Raw genomic sequence first — 21321 nt, 5'->3', positions numbered from 1 at the left:
AAGAAAAAAAAATGCTTATTTCTAGCCTTAATCAGGCAACTTTTCCTTATAATGAGAGCAAGCCAAAGTATTTTAAATAGGGCACAGGGCATAATCATTATATTTAAATTCATATTTAAAATAGGGCAATTTTATTTTTCAGATTTTTTTTTTTTTTTAAGCAAGCTCTGTGCCCAACATGGGGCTTAAACTCACTACCTGGACATCGAGAGTCACATGCTCTACTAACTGAGCCAGCCAGATGTCCCATCCTCATTCTAAAAAAATCACTTTCTCTGCGGCATTTGGATGGCTCAGTCAGTTAAAGCATCTGCCTTTGGCTCAGGTCATGATCCCAGAGTCCTGTGATCAAGTCCGATGTTGGGCTCCACGCTCAGCAAGCAAGAGCCTCTGCCTGCTGCTCCCTGACTTATGCTGTCAAATGAATAAAAATATTATTTTTTTTAAAAAAAGATTTATTTGACAGAGATCACAAGTAGGCAGAGAGGTGGGGTGGGGGGCAGGCTCCCCGCTGAGCAGAGAGCCCAATGCAGGGCTCGATCCCAGGACCCTGAGATCATGACCTGAGCCGAGGGCAGAGGCTTAACCTACTGAGCCACCCAGGCGTCCCATGAATAAATATAATCTTTAAAAAGTTTTTAAATATTTTCTCTTTGCTTCTCAACCTGTGTGCTTCCCATTAATTAACTAATATTAAAAATAAAAACTTCAGGGGTAGCTGGCTGGCTCAATTGGTAGAGCAAACTCTCAATCACAGCATCATGAGTTCAAGCCCCACATAGGGCATACAGCCTACTTGAAAAAATAAAAAAATAAAGTACAATAGGGCAACTTTAATCTCCGTGTCCAAGCAGGACTTGGCCCTTGCATATAAACATATGCCCCCAATTTACCACAACGCCGTCAGTTCTGTGTCACTGCCATGCAGACTGCCCTTCACAACTGGATGGGTCTGACTTAGAAGACGACTAGAAACCCTGGCTTGTCACCAGGAAACACTGAAATACTGGGATTTCATGACTCCTCCCAGCCCTCTTGAGTAAACTCGCCAGGTCAAGCCCATATACACTCCAAGCCTCAGTTCCTTCCTCATCAGGCCTCTAAGCTCCTGAACCAACTAACAAAAACAGGGTCATTTTTACCGTGTTAATCTAAACTTCTGAACAATATCACAGGACAACTGGCTGGCTCATGTGGCTCTTTTTTTTTCTCTTTGACCATGAGGCTCTTGATCTCAGGGTTCTGAGTTCGAGTCCCATTTGGGGCACAGAGATTACTTTTTTTTTTTTTTAAGATTTATTTATCGGGGGGGGGGGAGAGCGAGCACAGGCAGACAGAATGGCAGGCAGAGGCAGAGGGAGAAGCAGGCTCCCTGCTGAGCAAGGAGCCCCATGTGGGGCTCGATCCCAGGACACTGGGATCATGACCTGAGCCGAAGGCAACTGCTTAACCAACTGAGCCACCCAGGCATCCCCAGAGATTACTTTTAAAAGTGAACTTCTGAAAAATATCAATCCTATTTCAATTTTAAAAACAAGTAATCTGAGGGGCACCTGGCTGTCTCAGTTGGGTTAAACATCTGGCTCTTGATCCCAGCTCAGGTCTTGATCTCAGGGTTGTGAGTTCAAACCCTGAGTTGGGCTCCACGTTGAGCTTGGAACCTACTTAAAATAATAATAAGTCATCTGAAAACCCATCTTTCTTGAAATGAAGAAAGCCCTGTTCTCAGAGCTGAGGTGCACAGTAGGGATTCGCCTTCCCAAATTTACTGCTGGGGCTGTATTTGTTTATAATCCTATCTCCCTGGACACTCGCTCCCTGAGCTGGCTCCTTCCTTCCCTCTGGGCAACTTCTGCATGCTTGGTCACCACAGACACAGCCCTGGAGAGGGCAGGAATATTGCTAGCAATTGACAGGTGCACCTGGTCCACAATTTGCTGAACCAGAATCCTGTAGCAATCACAGCTGGCCCGAGGGCTTCATTTTGGGCCACTGGTCATTCAAAATATCATACTTCTGTGATCTCTATGGGCTTAAAAATGGACACCAAACTTTCCCAGAAACCTGAAGGCTTCAGGACTCTCAGTACTGGCATGGTTCCTCTGCAGCCCACTCCAAGGATGGAAAAAGAAACACACAAGAGTTCATCTGCTTTTTGGGGTGCCCATGCCACCCCAACCCCTAAAATGATGGCTGAGGTTTATTACCTGAGAAGAGTGTTCCATGTGAGCCTTACCAGCCTGGCCCATCTCCCCTGCTCTGTTTCACCAAGTACTCCAGAGTTCACCTGCGGACCCAATGACAGAAACAAGACCCTGGCCAAGACCCTGTCTAGCGGGGGCTCTCCTGATGGGGTCCAAAAGCACTACTCCTGGGAGACGAGAAGAGCCCTACAGGGATAAACGCTGAAGAAAACTACGCTCCACCCTGATCATCATTCCGAAGACCAAGGCCTTCTCCTTGGAAACAGTTGTCACAACTGTAATTGCCAAGACTAAAGCAGAGAGGGACGAAGTGTGTGTGTTTGGGGTAGGGGGTCAACTTGACACAGAGGTCAGGAAAGGCTTCTTAGTTGAGGGAATAGGTAAGCAAAGCCCCAAAACATTTGAGGGAGTGAGCCATGCTGCTATCTGGGAGCAGTGTTCTAGGTGCCAAGGATAAGGGCAAAGAAACAGAGAGGCCGGCACGCGGGGGGCACTGGGGGAAATGACAGAAGAGAAGACAGTGTGGACTGGCATGGGAGGGGGCCATGGGCAGACGCTATAAGGCCTCATAAGCTTTGGTTTTCCCTCTGGATGGCAAGGGGAGCCCCCCTGAGGCCCTCTGAAGAGAGGAATGATAGGGTCTAAGTCAGCGTTAACAGAGAAGGACGGTACTGGCTGATGTGCGGAGACAGACCGGACAGGGGCTGATGGCAGAGGAGGCCAGGGCAGTAGCCACCCAGGTGGTGAGAGGAGGCCAGGCTCCGGGCACATCCTGAAAGCGGTGCCCAAAGGTAGAGCTTGTGCAAGAGCATCTCCACAGAATGCCCTTCCCGCCCAGTCTCCTGACTCCGTTCAGATCACAAGAAAATAGACCCAGTCCCTTATTTTGGAAGGCTGTGACTTCCTCATCTGCCCTCCATCTGGAGAGATACAAGGCCATCTACTGGGTCTGCCACAACCAGCAGAGCCTTCTTCCCAGAGTGTCTAGGCCCCGCGGACCTGAAGGGGCAGGAAAAAGAAAAAATTAGCCCCCAACTGAGGCTGACCAATAACCAAGCAGCCAACTGGGGGAGCCTTCGGTTCAAAGTCAGTCGAAAGCAAACCCCCTGCACGAACCCCATTGACACAAAACACTGTTCCTCCTCAGTGCCTCCAGCATCCCGGCCGGGGAGCGACTGTGCAGCACGGGTTCTCAGAGTACACCCGCGAAAAGTTGTCTTGTTTCGCAATTGAGAATCCTAGCATGGGGAAATATTCTATAATTAAGGCAATTTTAACAATAGCAGATAATAATTTGACTATAAATTGTAAGGAATGTAATGACTGCTTATTCTGGCACCAAAGCAGCAGGACTTTCTGTGAAGTGACTGCCAAGAAAAATGACACTCCCACTCAGACTGGACCGTGGCAAGTAGTAACTGTTAACCACACGCTTTACACTGCAGTCTGCAAAGACACGGAGCTTTGTTTTCATCTCTAACCAAACACAAGGCTGCAAACGCAAACAGGAGACAAACTGTGGTGGGATAGAAACAACTGAAGGAGGAAAAAAGAGAGGAGTCCTATGGCTTAAGGCTCGCTGGGATGCCCATGTCAAGGCTTTGGAGAATGAAGGAAAAGTTCTGTGGTCCAAAAGCCACCACTCTCCAGCCCGCGCTCCCTGCAGCCCAGAATCCCCGCACAGAAGAAAGAAGTCAGGCTTAAGGAGGCTGGCGAAAGCCAGGGGAGAGAGTAGCTGGGGGTAGAAAGGACTAGAATGGAAAGGATGGCTGGGATGAAGTGAGGACAGGTGACCTTGAGGTAGACTAGATGAAACCAAGCCTGCCCAGGGGCCCGCCGCCCCCCCTCCTGAGGACGTGGCAGGAAGTGAGCTCCCGGTAGAAAGCTGGAAGCAAGGACCAGGAGCAAAAGCAGCCTCCCTTTCCTAAAAGCACTGCTGCAGGTACAGCGGGGTTCCTCTTAACATTGGGAATGGACAGTAGAAGCAGCAACCATTTGTCCCCCAGGATTAAAACAAACCACATAAAGTAATCTACTCCCACCACCAAGCAAGAAGTAACACTCAGTTTCCAGGTTTGAAAAGACGATTCTGTCTTTTGCCCTTTTTTGTTAGGTGTCTACGACTAAACGCAGAAATTTTAAAATAAACAGCTTCGCCTGAGTTCACTGAAAAGGGAGAAACAGAAAAATATCCAAAACATACCGAAGTCAAAAAGCTTGCTCGAACTTATCTTCGAACCACAAATGTGGCTCGAACACCTGCCCTGTGACAGAAACTGGAGACCCCTGGCCTCAGATCAGGCATGATGGGGCAAAGAAGGGCTTTTTTTTTTTTTAAAGTTCAAATGAGGCACATGGTCAAACACAAGGACCATGCAATGTGTGTACTCCTATCCATAACCTCTAGCGCTTCTCTAATTATCATTATCCATTTACTCACTTTGGTAGATGTTTAAAAGGGAAATCAATATTCAAATATTTAAACCTGTCCCCTCTAACCAAAAACCAGCTCTTGCCTCTTCTGACTTCAGGGTCCCAAGCAGAGCCCGGCAGGCAGTAGCAGGAGTTAGGAACCAAATGGAACCTGGATGTTCTAGAGGACTTAGGAGAGCACCAACCAAAAGCTCTGAAGTGAGTAAGCTACTAAATTAATAATACACAGTCTTTAACTTTTTTTTTTTTAAAAAAAGGACAAAATGACACAGAATGGACCCTATCGATCCAGTGCTGGGAAACGAGGTGCCCTACCATGGTGAATGTGTAAGTGAACTGAACCTTCCTCTCTTTCAAGGGCAAGTTTGGATTTCAAATAGGTGTACTTTCCCTGGTCTACTCTCTAACTAGGTAATGATACCAAGCACTCTGATTGAATACTGCCCCAAAACACCCTAGTGCCCCAGGACTTAGGGAGCTCCCTCTGCCACTGGCCCCATCAAGATCAGCAAGTCCTGGGTCTGTCCCTGCCCTGTTTCACTCTCACTTCTCCCAGAAGTCTTGCCTGCCTCTAAAAATCATCGCCCCCCCCAACCCCATGACCCTTCCACTCCCCAACCAGCACTACCGGCTACTTCTCAGGCTACTTCTCACCGGCCAGGGACTGGGAAGGCAGATAACTGTTCTATCTTCTCACCATTCCCCCCCCCAATTTGAACGCAAGCACCTCAAAAGCTTGGCTCCTTTTAAACCTCTTTGAATCCCGAGCACCTAGCATTTTACTCTTGATAGAAGAGCTACTCAATCATTGATTGCTGATGATAAATTCCCAAAGGCCTTGTCTCCAAGTAGAATGCACAGGCCTTATGACAGCTGTTTCCATCCTGTAGCTTTTCTGCTTACTTCCACATTCCCAGCTGTGTTCTGGATGGCTGTGCCGGCCAGAAGCCTAGGGATTTACTGTACTTCTATTTCTTGATAAGATACTTGAAGAGAATAAACACATGGCAAAGAGGACATTAAAGTAAGGGATAAAGAGATCTTTTTTATTTTACCAATAAAGAGAAAGGAAAGAAATATCACCTAGCACACTGACACTTAATAAATGACAAGCAAGACTGGATTCCTTTCTAATTCTCTCCAAAGCACTCTCAATGGCCTCGGCTTACTTCTCTGCCCGCAGCGAAGCATCCCAGGCTATGCGTCACTTGCATCTTGATTAAAAAATATTTTTTTTCCAAGTTCAGACCTTCCTCTTAAATCCAAGTTAGCCAAAATTAAAATGAGTGCGCACTGCATCTAAATTAAAGCTCTCCTCTGAGACAACACTTTATGATGAATTTCATTGGAAAATTTAGAATCGTAGACTCTGAGATGGAAGGGACTCAGGCATAATTCTAGGGCAGTGGTTCTGAACCAGGGCTGTATTGGGGAGCTGGGTCACTGGGACTACTGGGGAGCTTTTATTTTTTTTAACTTTTATTTATTTATTAATTGACAGATCACAAGTAGGCAGAGAGGCAGGCAGAGAGAGAGAGAGAGAGAGGAGGAAGCAGGCTCCCCGCTGAGCAGAGAGACCAACTCTTGGCTGGATCCCAGGACCCTAGGATCATGACCTGAGCCGAAGGCAGAGGCTTTAACCCCACTGAGCCACCCAGGCGCCCCAACTGGGGGGCTTTTAAAAATGATCACAGCCTAGCCTCACTGCCAGAAAGTATGATTTAATATGTCTGGGGGTGGTGCCCAGGCGTTAGATTTTCAAAGCTTTCCAGGTGATTCTAAGGTGTAGCCAGGGTCCACAATCTCTGCTCTAATACAGCATTCTCACATCCCTGCTCCCATTTTTCAGACAAAGGAGAGAGAACCCGAGCAAAGGTATCAGACATGGAATCTGTCAAGGCCAAACTAGGACTGCCCCTGCCAGGGAACCACATCCTCCTTGCGTAAAAAACTACTCCCACCTATCCCAAAGGAAATGCGTTTTCTGACTATTCTTTGCCTTGGAATCCCACTGCATAATTCGTGAAAACCTAAACTATGTCTGCCAGGGGAGAGGTTCATCAGGCATGGCTTCCCCTTAAAGACGCCTTCCTGCTTTGCCTCTGATGGGCTGGACTTCCCAACCCACCCTTTCCCCCATGATCATCACCCGGCCTCCTTTCAAACCTCTTGCAAGGTGCACCTCCAATTCCTTCGGCTAGCTCACTTTCTAGTCTGTACCTGCCCCGCCGAACCTCGCGGCCTTCCCCCTATCCCCCTGGCCAAAGCTCTTTCCATTTTGTGGAAGATTCCTTCTCCCCTGAAGCAGCCTCTCTTACTCTGCCAGTTAGTCATGCCGCCTTCTTTTTTTCTTCCCCCAAGCAGCTGGTCTTTTTGATGTCTGGCACACATTTATCTGGGCTTCCAATAAGATGTTTTTACATAGTTTCCAGGCTTCCTGGAGGTTATGGACTTTTTTTTTTTTTTTTGGATAACTCTTCCATTCAATTTTTTCCCTAATTTCTAACATTTGTTAGAGTTTCTTTTTCAAAAGTTGAATACCTGCCTGATGGATCGCTTTGATTTTTCTCTCCCACCAGATTGCTGAATTAAATGCATCAGAACTTAAATATAACATTTCAAATTACCTCCAGGATGGAATCGCTTCATGAATTTTCTGCACTTTCATGTTCTCTGTAGTAAGCAACAGATGCTTAGCCAAGTGGAATTGAAATGCTAGTTCTTACCTGTGGGTGCTTTAGTGGGTCTGCTTATATAAAATATCCTGATATCCTTAAGCCTGCGTCCTTTTGCTTGGTAAAGACAATAAACTTCAGCTTTTATTTTGTAAAAGGTAATCAGTGTGCACTGAACAGCTCTACATGCCAAATCCAATGTGCTAAATCACTCTTCTAAATTCGCTCCAAATTGCCTAACACGGAAGTCTCAGTTATCTATTCCTTAAAGGAGATCTCAGCGAGAAGAAAAACAATTCTGGATCTTGCCGAAAAATTCCTGTAGCACTTGGTTTTTAATGAAGTGGTTAAGAGGAACACTCCATCCTCCCCCCGCAAAAAAGGAATAAAAAACATTTATTATATGCTATACCACTGTTATCACTGAGATTTACTGTAAATTTATTTCACTTCGAATGTCTAGCTCCAAAAGATCCCCAAGACAGCAAGAGACCATGGGATGACAATCTATCATCAAGGCAGCCTAAACCCCATTATGGCCCTGGGATCCTGGCAGAGAAAGCGAAAGAACGGTCTCTGCTATCCCCCACCCCTCACCCCGCAGGCATTTACCGAATATTGCCTTGAGCTGCCCCACTTAGTACTCAGAACAGCAGGAGCTGCCCCCTCTGCCCTCCAGCTGCTCACAGCCGAGAAGGCACACAGGTGCCCACACGCACCATTAACTAGAACACGAGGCAGTCCGGGCGAAGACCATCCATCTGATTCAAGCAAAGAGCTAGGAGGAAGGGGAGTTCAGAGGTGACTTAATGAAAGTATCATTTGTGATACTTGAAGCCACTGAAGCTCAAAGCGGAGGAAGGACTCCATTCAGAGCCGCGTGGCAAGGAAACGAAGCTGGTGCTGGTCAGCACGGAATGAGAGGGTAACAAGCCGAGAGGAAGGCAGACCAGTTAAGAACTGCATCCTTCTGTTCAATCACTGTATCATATACCTGAAACGCCGTATGTTCGCTCTACAGGAATTAGAACATTTTTTAAGGAGAACTGCGTACTTAAAACAGCTCTCACTGCCTTTATGCCCCCGGCCTCACTGACACTTGAAATGCAGGGACACCAATTCTCTTCCTGAAACAGTCTCACTAAGGACACTCCCCCCCTCAGAAACCATCGCCGGCTCCCCTAGGCCCAGGAAATACAATTTCTATTCCTTCTACTATTAACACTAGGTTGTCCGTGTCTGGGTATTAATACTTTGCTGCAAAGCACAGGGCTGGATCCACTCTCTACATCGGCATCAAAATAGGGCTGGGATGGTCTTCTGCTGGTCGATGGTCCTCTCGTAGCTTCTATTTTTGAAGCCGGCCCTCCATGGGATTCGGGAAGGCACTCTGTCTTAGGACCTATACAACAATGCATGGACCGTTATTCTGGACCAAGTTAGACCTGGGTTCAGGTCCCACCTCTACCACCGACCAGCTGGGAGCCAGTGAATCTATTTCCAAAGCCCTTTGATTCCTCGTCTCATAAAATGGGGAAAGATGATGAAGAGAATAATACTTCTGACTTCGTATGGTTGTTGTGGATTTAAAAGAGAATATGTAAAGCCCTTAGCTTAGGACCAGGTCCAGAGAAAGCAACCAATAGCTACAAGCTCTTTTCCGTGAGGCCAAAATGTATTTTTTGTGAACATATGCAGGAAAAATCTCAGTGGTAAAACAGTTAACGTTCCTGGGGAGCCAGACACTCCCTTCCAACTGATTTAGATTAACGCCGATGTTGTTTCCCTTGTAGAGACAACAAGAAACTTCCTTTTCATTCCTCAGTATAGTCTCCAGCTAATCCTGAAATTGCATGCAACCCAATGTGAGTCAAATAAAAAAGGAAAATAGTAATTATGCTGAATCAAACATTTTATATTTGTATGTTCTAACTAGAGATTGAGCTGCATAAGCCAGAACTTTTTATTAAGGTCTTTTTTTGAGCATGTCCAGGAAGTAGTTCCTATACTACTTGAGGCGATCTCTACTCTGACAGGTCCTCTGGCTCAGTTAGACCCTCTTTCTTAAATAAAACGAAGGGAACCAAACTGAGGATTCCAACAGAATAGAAGATCACAAGTTCTCTGCAAAATCCAACCCACCTACTTCAAGTGGGAAAGAGGAAATGCAAATCTTGAGGACATATGTTGTGTCTTACATGCAGTAAGCAACTCTACATTAAAAAGGATGCCTACCTCTCCAGCACACGCAAACACTTTCTGCCACATAACCCTAACATAGCTTGTCACTCCCCGAACCCTCTGAGGCACATATATGTGCATGTGCGCATGTGTGCAAGTGCATTGCTCATGAACATGAATGGGAACAGGAAAAAAAAAAAAAACAGCATCACCACCATGGCACAAAGTTCTCCTTGGTATCCTTCAAAGTCCCTCTGAAAGAGACCTATGGCAGGCTTCAGAACACCCCTAACCAACTGTCTCACTCTTAAAGACAATTTTGGTAAAAATTAGATTAGTAATAAAATCCCAATGCCTGGGCGCCTGGGTGGCTCAGTGGTTAAGCCGCTGCCTTTGGCTCAGGTCATGATCTCAGGGTCCTGGGATCGAGTCCCGCATAGGGCTCTCTACTCAGCAGGGAGCCTGCTACCTCCTCTCTCTCTTTCTGCCTGCCTCTCTGCCTACTTGTGATTTCTCTCTGTCAAATAAATAAATAAAATCTTTAAAAAAAAAAAAATCCCAATGCCTGAGGAGGCTCCTGGCTGGCTCAGTCAGTAGTGCACGTGACCCTTGATCTCAGGGTCATGAGTTCGAGCCCCATGTTGGAGGTAAACATCACTTAAATAAAAACTTTTTTTAAAAATTACAAATAAAATTAAATGCCAACGGTTGCCTCTCTCTAACCCTGTCTTTATGGAAGGCACAATGAAAATGGTTAGATTTTTAAATTTACTAGTGAACTAGCACTACCAAGTTGGTAATCTGGCCCCAAATCCTTTCTCCGTTGGAAGTCTGTGGGTGCTCCTTACTCCTTATCTGTGCCACTCAGATGGTACTTCTCTCACTCCATGTCACATTCGGATTCTGCACGTGTGGCTTGTCCCCCTACTGCCTGGAAAGGTCCTAGCGCCGGAGGCCCCTCCGGCCCTTCTTGTTGCCTCCACATTGCCCAGCACAGAATGCTGCACATAGTAGGTGCTCCAAATAGATATGCCCATTGAAAGCTGAACAAATACCTATCCTCTGTGTTCAAGATCCCTTCTGAACTCCCCATTATTTGAGAAGTTCGGGGGTCAAGCGGATAGGCAATGTGGGACCTCGCCTAGGTCCCAGAGCCCTGTTGGCATGATTAAGGAACTACTTCCTTAATTATGATCTCAAAAGACTGAGCCTCCTTAAAAACACAGTATTCTTAAAGCCTGTTCAAAGCTCTAGAAGGCAAGTACAAGGCTGTCAGAAATAAAACCTTAAACTTGGGATAAGGCTGGTGCTAGGCACCCAGGTGTTATGACACTTTGCCTGAAAAACCATCCTGAACTTTTTGCATAGGAAAAAAAAATAGATCATCATTCCCACCCCACCCCCCTCCACCAGCACCACCACCACATACAAAGACCCCTGGCCAGGGAAAGTGCCTGGCAATTCATTCAGACATGGGTCGTACACAAGTCACTGGATGGACTACGCTCCCCAAAATGACCAAAATTATCTGAGCGTAGCTCAGGGAAGACAAGGCTCATGTATATGCATCTGGACCAGGGTGATGGTAAAGATTACCCCCTATTTCTATACTGGCCGTCTAAAGGTATTTACTTGGGTCTGTCTGTGTTGTGACAGTGTCCTAGACTCAAATGAATGCCTCTAACACTCCACATTTTTGAGCCATTCAGTCATGCATTTTTGTTATTGTTGAAAGTGGTGCGAAATTGCACTGCATGAGCTAAAGTCCTTGGTGGTCTTCCAAGGATTCCAGCTAAAAAGGCACTTCCTTTGTTCCTCAGGAGAATGCAGTCCAGTAGGTCATTCAAAAGGGGAAATAAAAGCAGCAGCCCTGGGAGGGAGATGAAGGACAAGACAAAAAGAATAAAATGTTTTGGGTGTGAGCACATTAGCTTCCATTTCCTGCTGCTGGTCTAATAACTCTCCCATCTTTGGGGGAAATATCCAGATAGACATATATGCAAAAATACCGCTCAGGTGTTTGCTGGCCACCAGGGCAATGGAAGGGAACACCTAGCAGAGTCCTTGAGCACCCTTCAAACTTCCTTTTTCCTGAGATACTGGCTAGGAAGGTGTCCCGCCATGAGGAGCCTGCCCAGAGCCAAGTTGGAGAAAGTGGGGAGGGCACTCTCACAACCCACTCCCTGAATGCCTCCAGTCCCTCTCAAAGGCACATATTGTTTGCAGGAGCAGAAGATGAAAACTTGTCACATTCCCATTAAGTGCATCGCTGGCTCTATCCCTTCAAAATGTGGGAATGACAACTGTAACCTTCACGCCAATCATCTCTGCTGGGACCAGGCCCAAACCGTGCAGGGCACAAAGACCCCAGGTCTGACCTGTGGAGCCCCCAAGCTTCAGTGGCTGCTGGTTCACTTCACTTCTTCTGGCGGGGCAGGAGGGAGAGGGGAAAGAAAGAGGGCTTTTCAGGGCTCCACAACCAATAAAATCGTGCCGCTGTGAGGACATACTTGAGTTCGCAAAAAGACAAGCAGCTCAAGGGCAAACAGTCTCTAATCAGTCGTGTGCGAGTCATTTGATAACTGCCAAGGTGCAGCGGGCTCCTAAGGCTGCTCCGGCAATTTCTTGAGTTCTATTTCTAGACGGATGCTGAATACACTGGGAAAGTGCCCAGCGACTTCCCTCAATTACCTTTGTAATTTATATGTAATTGATGACTGCACTTAATCTCCAAGGTTATTAATAGCCTTTCCAAAAAATGACCCCCACGTCTTCCTAAGCCTCTGGAAGCGCCTGGTTAAAATTAAAGTATTTCCTTTGCTGGCTGCCGCCCCCCTGCCCGCCCCACCCGGGTGACCAGCACCGCGAGGCAAAGGCTCACTCTCCTCATTTCCATGAAAGGTTCGGAATGGAGGCTTGCACCCCCCCCCCCGGGGGCTCGAACCGCTCTCTCCTCCGTTAGGTTACGCTGGCCAGCCGCCAGCTAGATCCGCGGTTCTTTCCGAACCCTCAGGGCGAACGGGCTACCTGCGCCGCCGCCCGCTCCAGTGCGGCCCGCGGGGATGCGCGCAACAGCTGCCCTCCGCGAATGAGAGACCGCGACCTGGAGGGGACCCGCGGCCGCCGCCTTGCAGGGAGGGGCGAAGGACGCCCGCCGAAAAGCCGCCTCCCCGGCCGGGAGCTCAGAGAATGGCTTTCACCAGTACCCCCACGCACCCCCCAGCGCCCAAATCCGGTGAACTTTTTCACAGGCTAAGGCTTCTCCATTTGCATAACCATCTCCAAACTGCGATTCAGGTTTCCTGTAGTCAGTCCTTTCAAAGGTTTGTAATTGAATGTGCAATTAACCCTGAAAATGAGGTGAGAAAAAAGAAAGGGGGAGGGAGTGGAAGTACCCTTCCCGTCCAGCACCTTCCGGAAAGCAGGAGAGTTCCCAAAATTCAGGGTTTGGGGGGGTAGACAGTCGTTTGCTTTTTAAACACGACTTCTAAAGCCGCTGTAGCTACTAAAACTCCTAATCCGCGTCAGCGGTAGAGGAGAGGCGGGGAGAGGGTTTTTAAAAGAACATCAATGAAACCTCCATTGGAGTTCCACGTTTGGCGTCCCCGGGAAGCTGGCACGGTGTAGGCTGCGCCACCCCCCCCCACACACACAGACACACACAAACACCCTACCGGCGACCGTCACCCCCCCCCGGCCTCTCATCACCCGCACAACAAAGCGGGGAGCCCAGTAAGGAGTTCAACCCGGAACAGGCGACGGAGCCGGTGACACGCACTTTGCGGGCCAGAGTCCTCGGGACTCCCCGGGTCCGGGAAGGCGCGGTGGGGCGGGAGCAGATGCGGGGTGGCACCAGGTCCGGCGGCGGGGCACCCCGCCTCGCAGTCCCGCGCGGCCGCGCTGCCCCGGGGCTCGCTCTCGCGCTCTCTGCCGCCTGCCCACGGCTCCCCCCCCACCCCCACCGCCGCCCCAGACTACCTGCGGCCGTACGGGGGTTCCGCGGCCCCTTCCCCGGGGTGCCTGCCTCCGCGCACGCCTCCCGAGGACCCCCACCTACCGTTGATCTCGTGCGTGGGGGCATCGTTCTTGTTGAAGCCTTTGGACACGTAAAGCCGTCGCACTTCCGAGCAACTTTTCGACTTGGGCTCGGCAGCCAGCAGCGCGGTGCAGAGCACGGCCAGGGCGCAGAGAAGCGCGGGCAAGCCGAACCGGGCCATGGTGCGGGCCGGTGCTGACGCGCTCCCACCTCTGGGAACCAGGGGAGAGTGGCGAGCGCGGGCCGAGCGGCGCGGGGCCGGAGACTCGCGAGCGGACCGAGAGAGCGAGGGAGTTGGGGTAGGAGTTGGGAGAGCAGCGGGAGGAGACGCGGGGCGAAAAGTGGAGCTGGGCCTCGCGCGTCAGGCAACGGTCCCCGGTGCCAGGCGCCCGACCGGGGGGGAGGAGGCGGAGGGCGTGGAGGCGGTGCGCGGCCCACGGGAGCGGAGGCGCGGGCCGGTGGGCTCCGGGCTCCGCGGGGCGGCGGACGGGGCACGCCGGCCGGCAGTGGGACAGGGGCGCGGGGAAGGAGGGGAAGGTGGCAGGCGCCGCCGGGGCCGCGGAGGGCGTGGGCGGCGGCGGGCGCTCGCTGCGCGCGGCTCTGGGTTGCCCGGCGCGGGTCCGCTCTCCTGGCTCGGCTCGGCTCCGCTCGGCTCACTCTGCCCTCGGCCGCGCGGCTGTGCCCTCCTCAGCTCCGCCGCTGATTGACTGGCCGGCGTGCGCGGCGACGCTCGGCAAACTTGGCCCAGCGGGCGGCACTCAGGGGGAGGGGGGCGGGCGGCGGGCGGCGGGGGGGTGGGGGCCCGGAGACGGGCGGGAGCAAGCAGGGCCGGGACGGGAGAAAACCTGGAAGCGGGCTGGGATCCGGAGCGGCCAAATCCACTTCCTAGGGGGCCGCACCGGGCGCGCGGCGCTCCCTCGCGCGACACGCCCCGCGGGGCTCCTCCCTCCGCTCCTCCTCCCCTCCCCCGGGAGGCGGGAGATGCCCGCCGCCCCCTACCCGAAGAGGGAGGGCTAACTTCTCCCGGGTGAAGGGCCGAAGTCCTGCGGGTTCCGCGCGCCTGGGCACTTGTTCCGAAGCCCGCGGCCGAGTCACAGGCTATCTGCGCGCGGCCACCTGACTCGTTGACCGTGGGCCAAAGGCGGGGGAGCCCTCCCGCCTCGATACCTGCCCTCCCAGCCGCCCCGCAGCCCCGAGGACGCCCCTAACAGCTCCTGGGCCAGGAGCGGAAGGCGCTGACATGACTCGCATTGTTTCGCTGCAGGCACCAGGGGACTTCGGACTCCCAGCTGGCACTAGACCCTCACCTGGCCCTCTCAGACCTGCTTTCCATCCAACGGTGCTCCATGAGCACCGACTTGTTCCGAACCCCGGCGGGCATTCTCCTCCCCCGCCTTCCCCCTGCCACGCCCGGTTCTGCTACAAGTCTAACCAAACCCTGAAGTGGGACAGCCCTCCCCCCTCACCCCAGGATAGAGGCGTTGGGACATTCAGGGATGACCTCCGAGACTTTGGAAACCTGGCCCAAATCCTCGTCGTAAACGTAGGGAAACTGAGGCGCAGAAAAAGGGAGCGACTTGCTAATAGCATGCAACTGGGGTGTGGGTCCAGAACCCTGATTTATTCTTCCAGGTCACGTGGAGTAAAGGTAGCCCAAGACCCCAAGCCCCTTCTGCCCTCAAGCCTCTTGAGAGAGACTCACAGGTCTCTGGGACCCAGTCTCTACTTAGCCACCAGAAAACTGGAAATGGACGAGTCTTCCCACCTTCCCAGCTTTGTCAGATTCCATTAATGAGTGTTTTTGAAGCTCCCAGGGCTCCTTTAATGAAGGGAACTGTGCAGATTGGGAACTTGTCATTACCCTTGTTATTGTTACAATCTGCTTTAAGAGGTTAGGGTGAGAAGTGCCTCAGACACCTCGGGAGTGTGCTGGGAACTGGGCAGATAAAAGGGGCTGGAACTTATTATTTGGCTAGACTCTCAATTCCCATAAAATTACATAGGGTGAAGATATGAACCATCATTACAATTATCACCCTCATAGGGTTTGTTGAGACTTCGTCCACTGCTGTTTGTAAACCACGTTGACATGTTGGCTCTGTAGAGTTGTAGAAACTTAAGTCAGCTATTGTTTTGGATGCCCACTGCACACTCTTCTAGATTTTATTAACTCTTGGAGATCATCAAGGTAAACAGATCCCTGACCCATTAGTGAAACTTACAATTTCTGTGGGTGGGCAGAACATTTAACCCTGCAACTAGCAGAGGAGTTTTTTTAAATATGCAAACTCCCCTCCAGGTGAATTTCCTGCCATTAGTCCGCCTTTTTCTCAAACTGATACCATTCAGATTATCGCTAGGGCTTAGCCCAGCACTTTTAACTTTCACTGATTGATGCATTTACTGAAAGATGTTCTTTACCAAAGATGATACAATCTGAGATGCAGCCGAGGGTAATAACAAAAGGAAATCCAGTGATGGTAAGTGAAAAAAGATCCTCCCAAAAACCATGGAGCCCAAATCTGAAAGCTGCTTTTCCCAAGTCCAGGGGGAACTCATTCCTTGCCCCCCCCCCCGCCTCCCGTCCCGCCCAATTTACTCCTGTTTTTCCTGCTCATGTATTATTAACCAAAACTTGAGTCTTTTCCACCAGAAACAGTAACCCCTGGCTAGAAACGGATCTGGACAAGTCTGAACTTTACCACACAAGACAGGAACCCCAAGCCCTGCTCAGAGGCGGCTCCCACTTCAAAGCCTCCTTTCATTTAAATACAAACAGGGTGAACAACTGGCAATCTACGAAACAAATACCATCCAGCTTCCCTTTTCAGATGGCCCCTTGCTCCTCCTTTCCTCCCCCAACCCCCACTCCAGCTTTTCTCTTAGGAAGAGGCTCCTTAGTGGAGATGCCTCCACTCTGTAAGTTATCTGAATGCCAAAAAAAAAAAAAAAAAAAAGGATTGGATACTGCACTTAGAATATAAGAACCAAGAGCTTCTCAAGGTGATTAACTCTCCTATATCACTTTTGGGGAACTTTAGAATACGCAAACGTGAATTTTACCATTTTCACCATTTTTAAGTATACAACTCAGTGGCATTTATCACACGCACAAAGGTGTGCCATCATCACCACCATGTAGCTCCAGAATATTTTCATCATCCCAAGAGGAAACACCATACCCATTAAGGAAAGTCTATTCCCTCTCCCCACCCCCCAGCCCACGGAAACCACTAATCTGCTGTATGGATCTATGGATTTGCCTACTCTGACGTTTGGTATAAATGGAGTCTTGCTATATGTGACCTGTGTCTGGCTACTTTCCTTTAGCATCAGGTCTTCAAGACTCATCCGTGTGAGAGCAGATATTAGGACTTCTTTCCTTTCTGTGGCTGGATGGTATTCCATTTTATAGATAGGCTACATTGGGTCATATAGTACTTTACCGTTTGCAGAATGCCTTCAGCTGCACTCCTCTATTAGAAAATTTCTCTGTGTGTGTGTGTGTGTGTTTTAATAGATTAGCAAGTGTGCCTGGGTGGCTCAGTTACTTAAGCATCTGGTCTGCCTTTGGCTCAGGCCATGATCTCAAGGTCCTGGGATCAAGTCCCACATCGGGCTCCCTGCTCAGGCAGAAAGTCTGCTTCTCCCTCTCCCTCTGCCTCTCCCCCTGCTTGTGCTCTCTCTCACTTACAAATAATAAATAAAATCTTTTTAAAAAATAAAAATAGGGGTGCCTGGGTGGCTCAGTTGTTAAGCCTCTGCCTTCGGCTCAGGTCATGATTCCAAGGTCCTGGGATCAAGCATTGGGCTCCTTGCTCAGCTGGGAACCTGCTTCTCCCTCTCCCCTGCACTGCTCCTGTTCTCTTTCCCTCTCTCTCTCTCTCTCTCTCCCTCCCTCCCTCCCTCACAAATAAATAAATAAATAAAACCTTTAAAATAAAATAAAATCCAAAGTAAAAATAAACAAAAATAGATGAGCAAACGTTCTCGGCAAGGTTATGTGGCTCATTCACAGCCACGGAAATCTTGAGTAGCTGAACCAAGACTGAAAATTTTAAGGCCTCTGACCAAATCCCATGGGTCTCATTTAGGGTCAGCTCTGAAAGTTTACCCAGATCCTGCAGGAGCGTCCCTATTTCAGACAATTAAATGTTCACTGAGCACCTACTATGTGCCAAATGCTGCCCATCCCTAGAAGGAGGGAAGACATACACACCACAAGGCGTTTACAGTCGAATGCACTCGGTCAGACCCACACGCAAAGGCTCTCTTAGGTAGAATACATTTACGGTATACCTGCTTCTCCCAGGCAAGGCATTTCTCCTGGTAAGGCACTGGGGTAGGCTCACTGGCGTGCAGAGAACAACGAATGCACTGCCCGCTGCGCTCCTCCAAGCCAAGAACGAGCTCAGTCAGGTCCACTCTCTCGGCTCTGGGGGTACATCTCCTGGCCTGCTGGGGAGCTAGATTGGTTGCCAAACACAGGGATGGCAAGTAGAACTTGACTTCCTTTCCTAGGATTGGTGCTGTCCCAGAGCCCTCTAGCCTCTCCCTTTACCCAATCCCTCTTCCCCCCAGCCATCAGAGGGAGCCTCTGACACCAATCCCCCAACCCTCCACTGCTGAGCCCTGCCCCTCCCCCCATGGTACCCCATCACTTTCCAGATCAATTCCCAGACAGTTCAGCACCAGCACGACCATGTGTTGTCCATGTTTTCTCTGCAAGCCCTCTCTCAGGTTTTCTTTTTTAATTGCCTGCAGAGTACAGGTTCACCTGCGGGCCAGTCTCCCACGGGAATAATAAAAGACCTAGAAATGTATTTGAAATCTCCTGATTTTTAAATGTTAGTGACCACTTAAGAAGTGATGAAAGTTTGCCAAATAAACTATGCCCTTCTTCAGCCTAGATTTCACCAAGTAACCTTCTCTCCACCCCACCCCACCCCGCAACGCTGTGACTTTCCTTTTTAAGCAGCCAAGAGAGTAATACCTGCTGACCCCTTGCTATGTACCAAGCTGGGTTCCGAGAAGGCCCTGGAAAGCTGGAAGACTGGAGGCATTTCAAGAGCTGACTGTCTGCTTGGAGAGGTGGGATCTATGTGCACGTGCAGAAAGACAATGGTGAGGGTAACACAGGGCAATGCCTGTCCCCTGGGACGGGCATCCCAAATCACTCCTTGTTCTATGGTTGTCAGCCTCCTCTTGGTCCCTTTGGAAATTTACAGAAGTACCAGTAATTGAAGGATCAGTCACTTGGCAAGAGTTGATGTGTGTAGTCTATTCCTGGCTCCTAATTTCATACTTCCCTTCAGTTTCTCTAATACTTGAAGTCTGCCTTATCTTTCCTTCTCCCTCAGAGAGCTCATCTGTGTTTACAACTTTAAACATAGGCAGCGGGTACCTAGCCACTTTACTTCCTGTTTGTGCCTATGGTCCCCACTGTGCTCTCTTTTTTTCCTGTAATCACCTGGACATTTCAAGTCTTCCTTTTCACTCCATGGCCATCAGGGTCTGTCCAGGTTCCATTATCTCTTAAGTGGACTATAGAGCCAACCTCCTAACAGGTGGCCTCTGGCCTCTGGCCTCTGGCCTCTAACCTCTCTCTTTCTCTCCATCCACCCACCCAGGGGCTGTCACAAAATCAGCCTGATAGCATCATTTATAAGCTTCCCACTCCTTGCCTAAAAACTCTTCCGTGGGAAGCCAATCTCCTAATAATAACTGATATTTGCTTAGTACTACAGAGTTTAGGAATTGCTTCCACATGTATTATCTGTGAAATATGTATTATTTTCCATAATTTATGGGTGAGGAAAATGGTTCAGAGCCTTAAATTGAGGCCCTCTGAGTCCAAGTTCAATTACAGTCACTTCTCACTGTGCCCCAAGCCCGAAACAGACCCAGGAAAACTTGGAAGGCGGTGCAAGGCTAATGGGTAAAAGATTGGAGAGAGTAGGACTGCCTTTGGACCCTGAAGAACAGGGAGAAATTACCAGGCAGAAGAGTGGGGATGTAGGGGGCCAGTGGGGGCCAGTGAAAACCTGATTTTAGCTGAGTCCAGGTTCATCTGGAAGACTAGCACGTCAGAAGGTGCCAGATAACGGGGGCACGTTACCCTGGGATGACAGTGCTATCTTGATCCCATCAGCACTGATGATGTATAAACAGAGACTGAAAAGACAGAAGTGGTGCCTTAGAAACAATGATCTGGGGAGGCGGCGAGGGGGCACAGAATGGACTGAAAGCAGCCACAGCCGTGGTGAGGGCCCAACATTTCTTCACCCAGGGATTCCAGATGAAGACCAGAAAACAAATGCATAAAAGACACAAAGGGAAAGGCAGTGAAAGAGGTGAGGCAGTGGGGCTACCCTCCACCCACCTAGAGAGTTAAGCCCTGGTTCTGCCATTTACTGACCATGTGTCCTTAGGTAAGTAACTTACCCTTCCTGAGCCTCGTTTTTTTCCTCACACCTACCCCTCCTCGAGGATTACAAGAGAAAACGTATGAAAAGCATTCCTCTTGGCCCCTAGCGCTTTCTATGCCCTCAGCACAAGGCATGGCGTAGAAACTACAGGAACTCAATCAGAAAGCACTAAGCATCCTGCCCGATACACAGCCCTCTTTTGCTATCCATCCGATCATTCCTTCACTCAACAAGTATTTATTGGGATCGACACTCTTTAAGGCTTTGGGAGCACAGTTACGAATAAAACAGTATCCCTTCTCTCATGGGGCCTGAAAGTTGGGGCTCAATAGAGTAAATATTAGCTAATACTCTCCTTATGGTTATTAGACATTCCATCCACTTCACAATTTGCTCAGACCCAGCCCTGCCAGCATTGAAATGCTATTTAGTATGATAGCATATTTGTCTAATAATTTTTTAGATGTATGTATTTATTTAAAAGAAAGAGCACTTGTGAGCACATAGAGGGAGATGGAGAAGCAGACTCCCCTGCTGAGCAGGGAGCCTGACATGGGGCTCTGTCTCAGGACTCCGGCATCATGACCTGATCTGAAGGCAGATGCTTGGGCGCCTGGGTGACGAAGGCGTTAAGCATCTGCCTTCTGCTCAGGTCATGATCCCAGGGTCCTAGGATTGAGGCGGGCATCGGGCTCCTTGCTCAGCAGGAAGCCCTCACCCTCACCCTCTCCCTGCTTCTCCCTCACCCTCTCCCCCTGCTTGTGTCCCCTCTCTCGCTGTCTCTCTCTCTCTGTCAAATAAATAAATATAATCTTTAAAAAAAATCAAGGCAGATGCTTGCTTAACCGACTGAGCCCACCCTGGCACCCCCTGGTCTAATAATTTTGAAGATTTATTTATTTGACAGAGAGAGAAAATGGGGGGAGGGGGGGCTGTGGGGAGGGGCAGAGGGAGAAACTTAAGCAGACTCGCCGCTTAGCGTGAAGCCCAATGCGGGGCTCAATCTCATGTCCCTGAGATCACAACCTGAGCCGAAACCAAGAACCAGACACTCAATGGGCTGTACCACCCAGGCGCCCTTTGGTCTAATAATTTTGTATCAGAACACATGAATTATATCCATATTGGTCTCCACAGTTAGCGTTGTATGATACGAGTTGTTGAACACCAAGGGATTGAGTTATTTTTATCTGCTAGGGTCCTTTCACTATAGGAAAGATGTTTCTTGTGCCCATTTTCCTGGTGAGATGCCAGAGGCCCAAAGAGTAAAATGGACATTCTCATGTCACTGGTACTGATATGTTCTCATACTTTACTACTGGGGCAAAGGTTTCAGGAAGTTTGTAACTTCTGTAAAAAAACGA

General features: G+C 49.5%; 1 protein-coding gene across 1 annotated transcript in view; it reads right to left on the bottom strand.

Moving 5' to 3' along the window:
- The window catches only part of GPC4 (glypican 4), a 107145-nt gene extending 92674 nt beyond the window's left edge, over positions 1-14471 (bottom strand). The window contains exon 1 of the mRNA XM_082716735.1: positions 13551-14471. Within this exon, the coding sequence (XP_082572861.1) occupies positions 13551-13710 (160 nt within the window). The 5' untranslated portion in view covers positions 13711-14471. The remainder of the gene's footprint in view (positions 1-13550) is intronic.
- Positions 14472-21321: the final 6850 nt, after the last annotated feature.

This window comes from Mustela nivalis (genome assembly GCF_964662115.1).
Source record: "Mustela nivalis genome assembly, chromosome: X".
Classification (NCBI taxonomy): domain Eukaryota; kingdom Metazoa; phylum Chordata; class Mammalia; order Carnivora; family Mustelidae; genus Mustela; species Mustela nivalis.
This window is presented reverse-complemented; position numbering and strand designations above follow the sequence as displayed.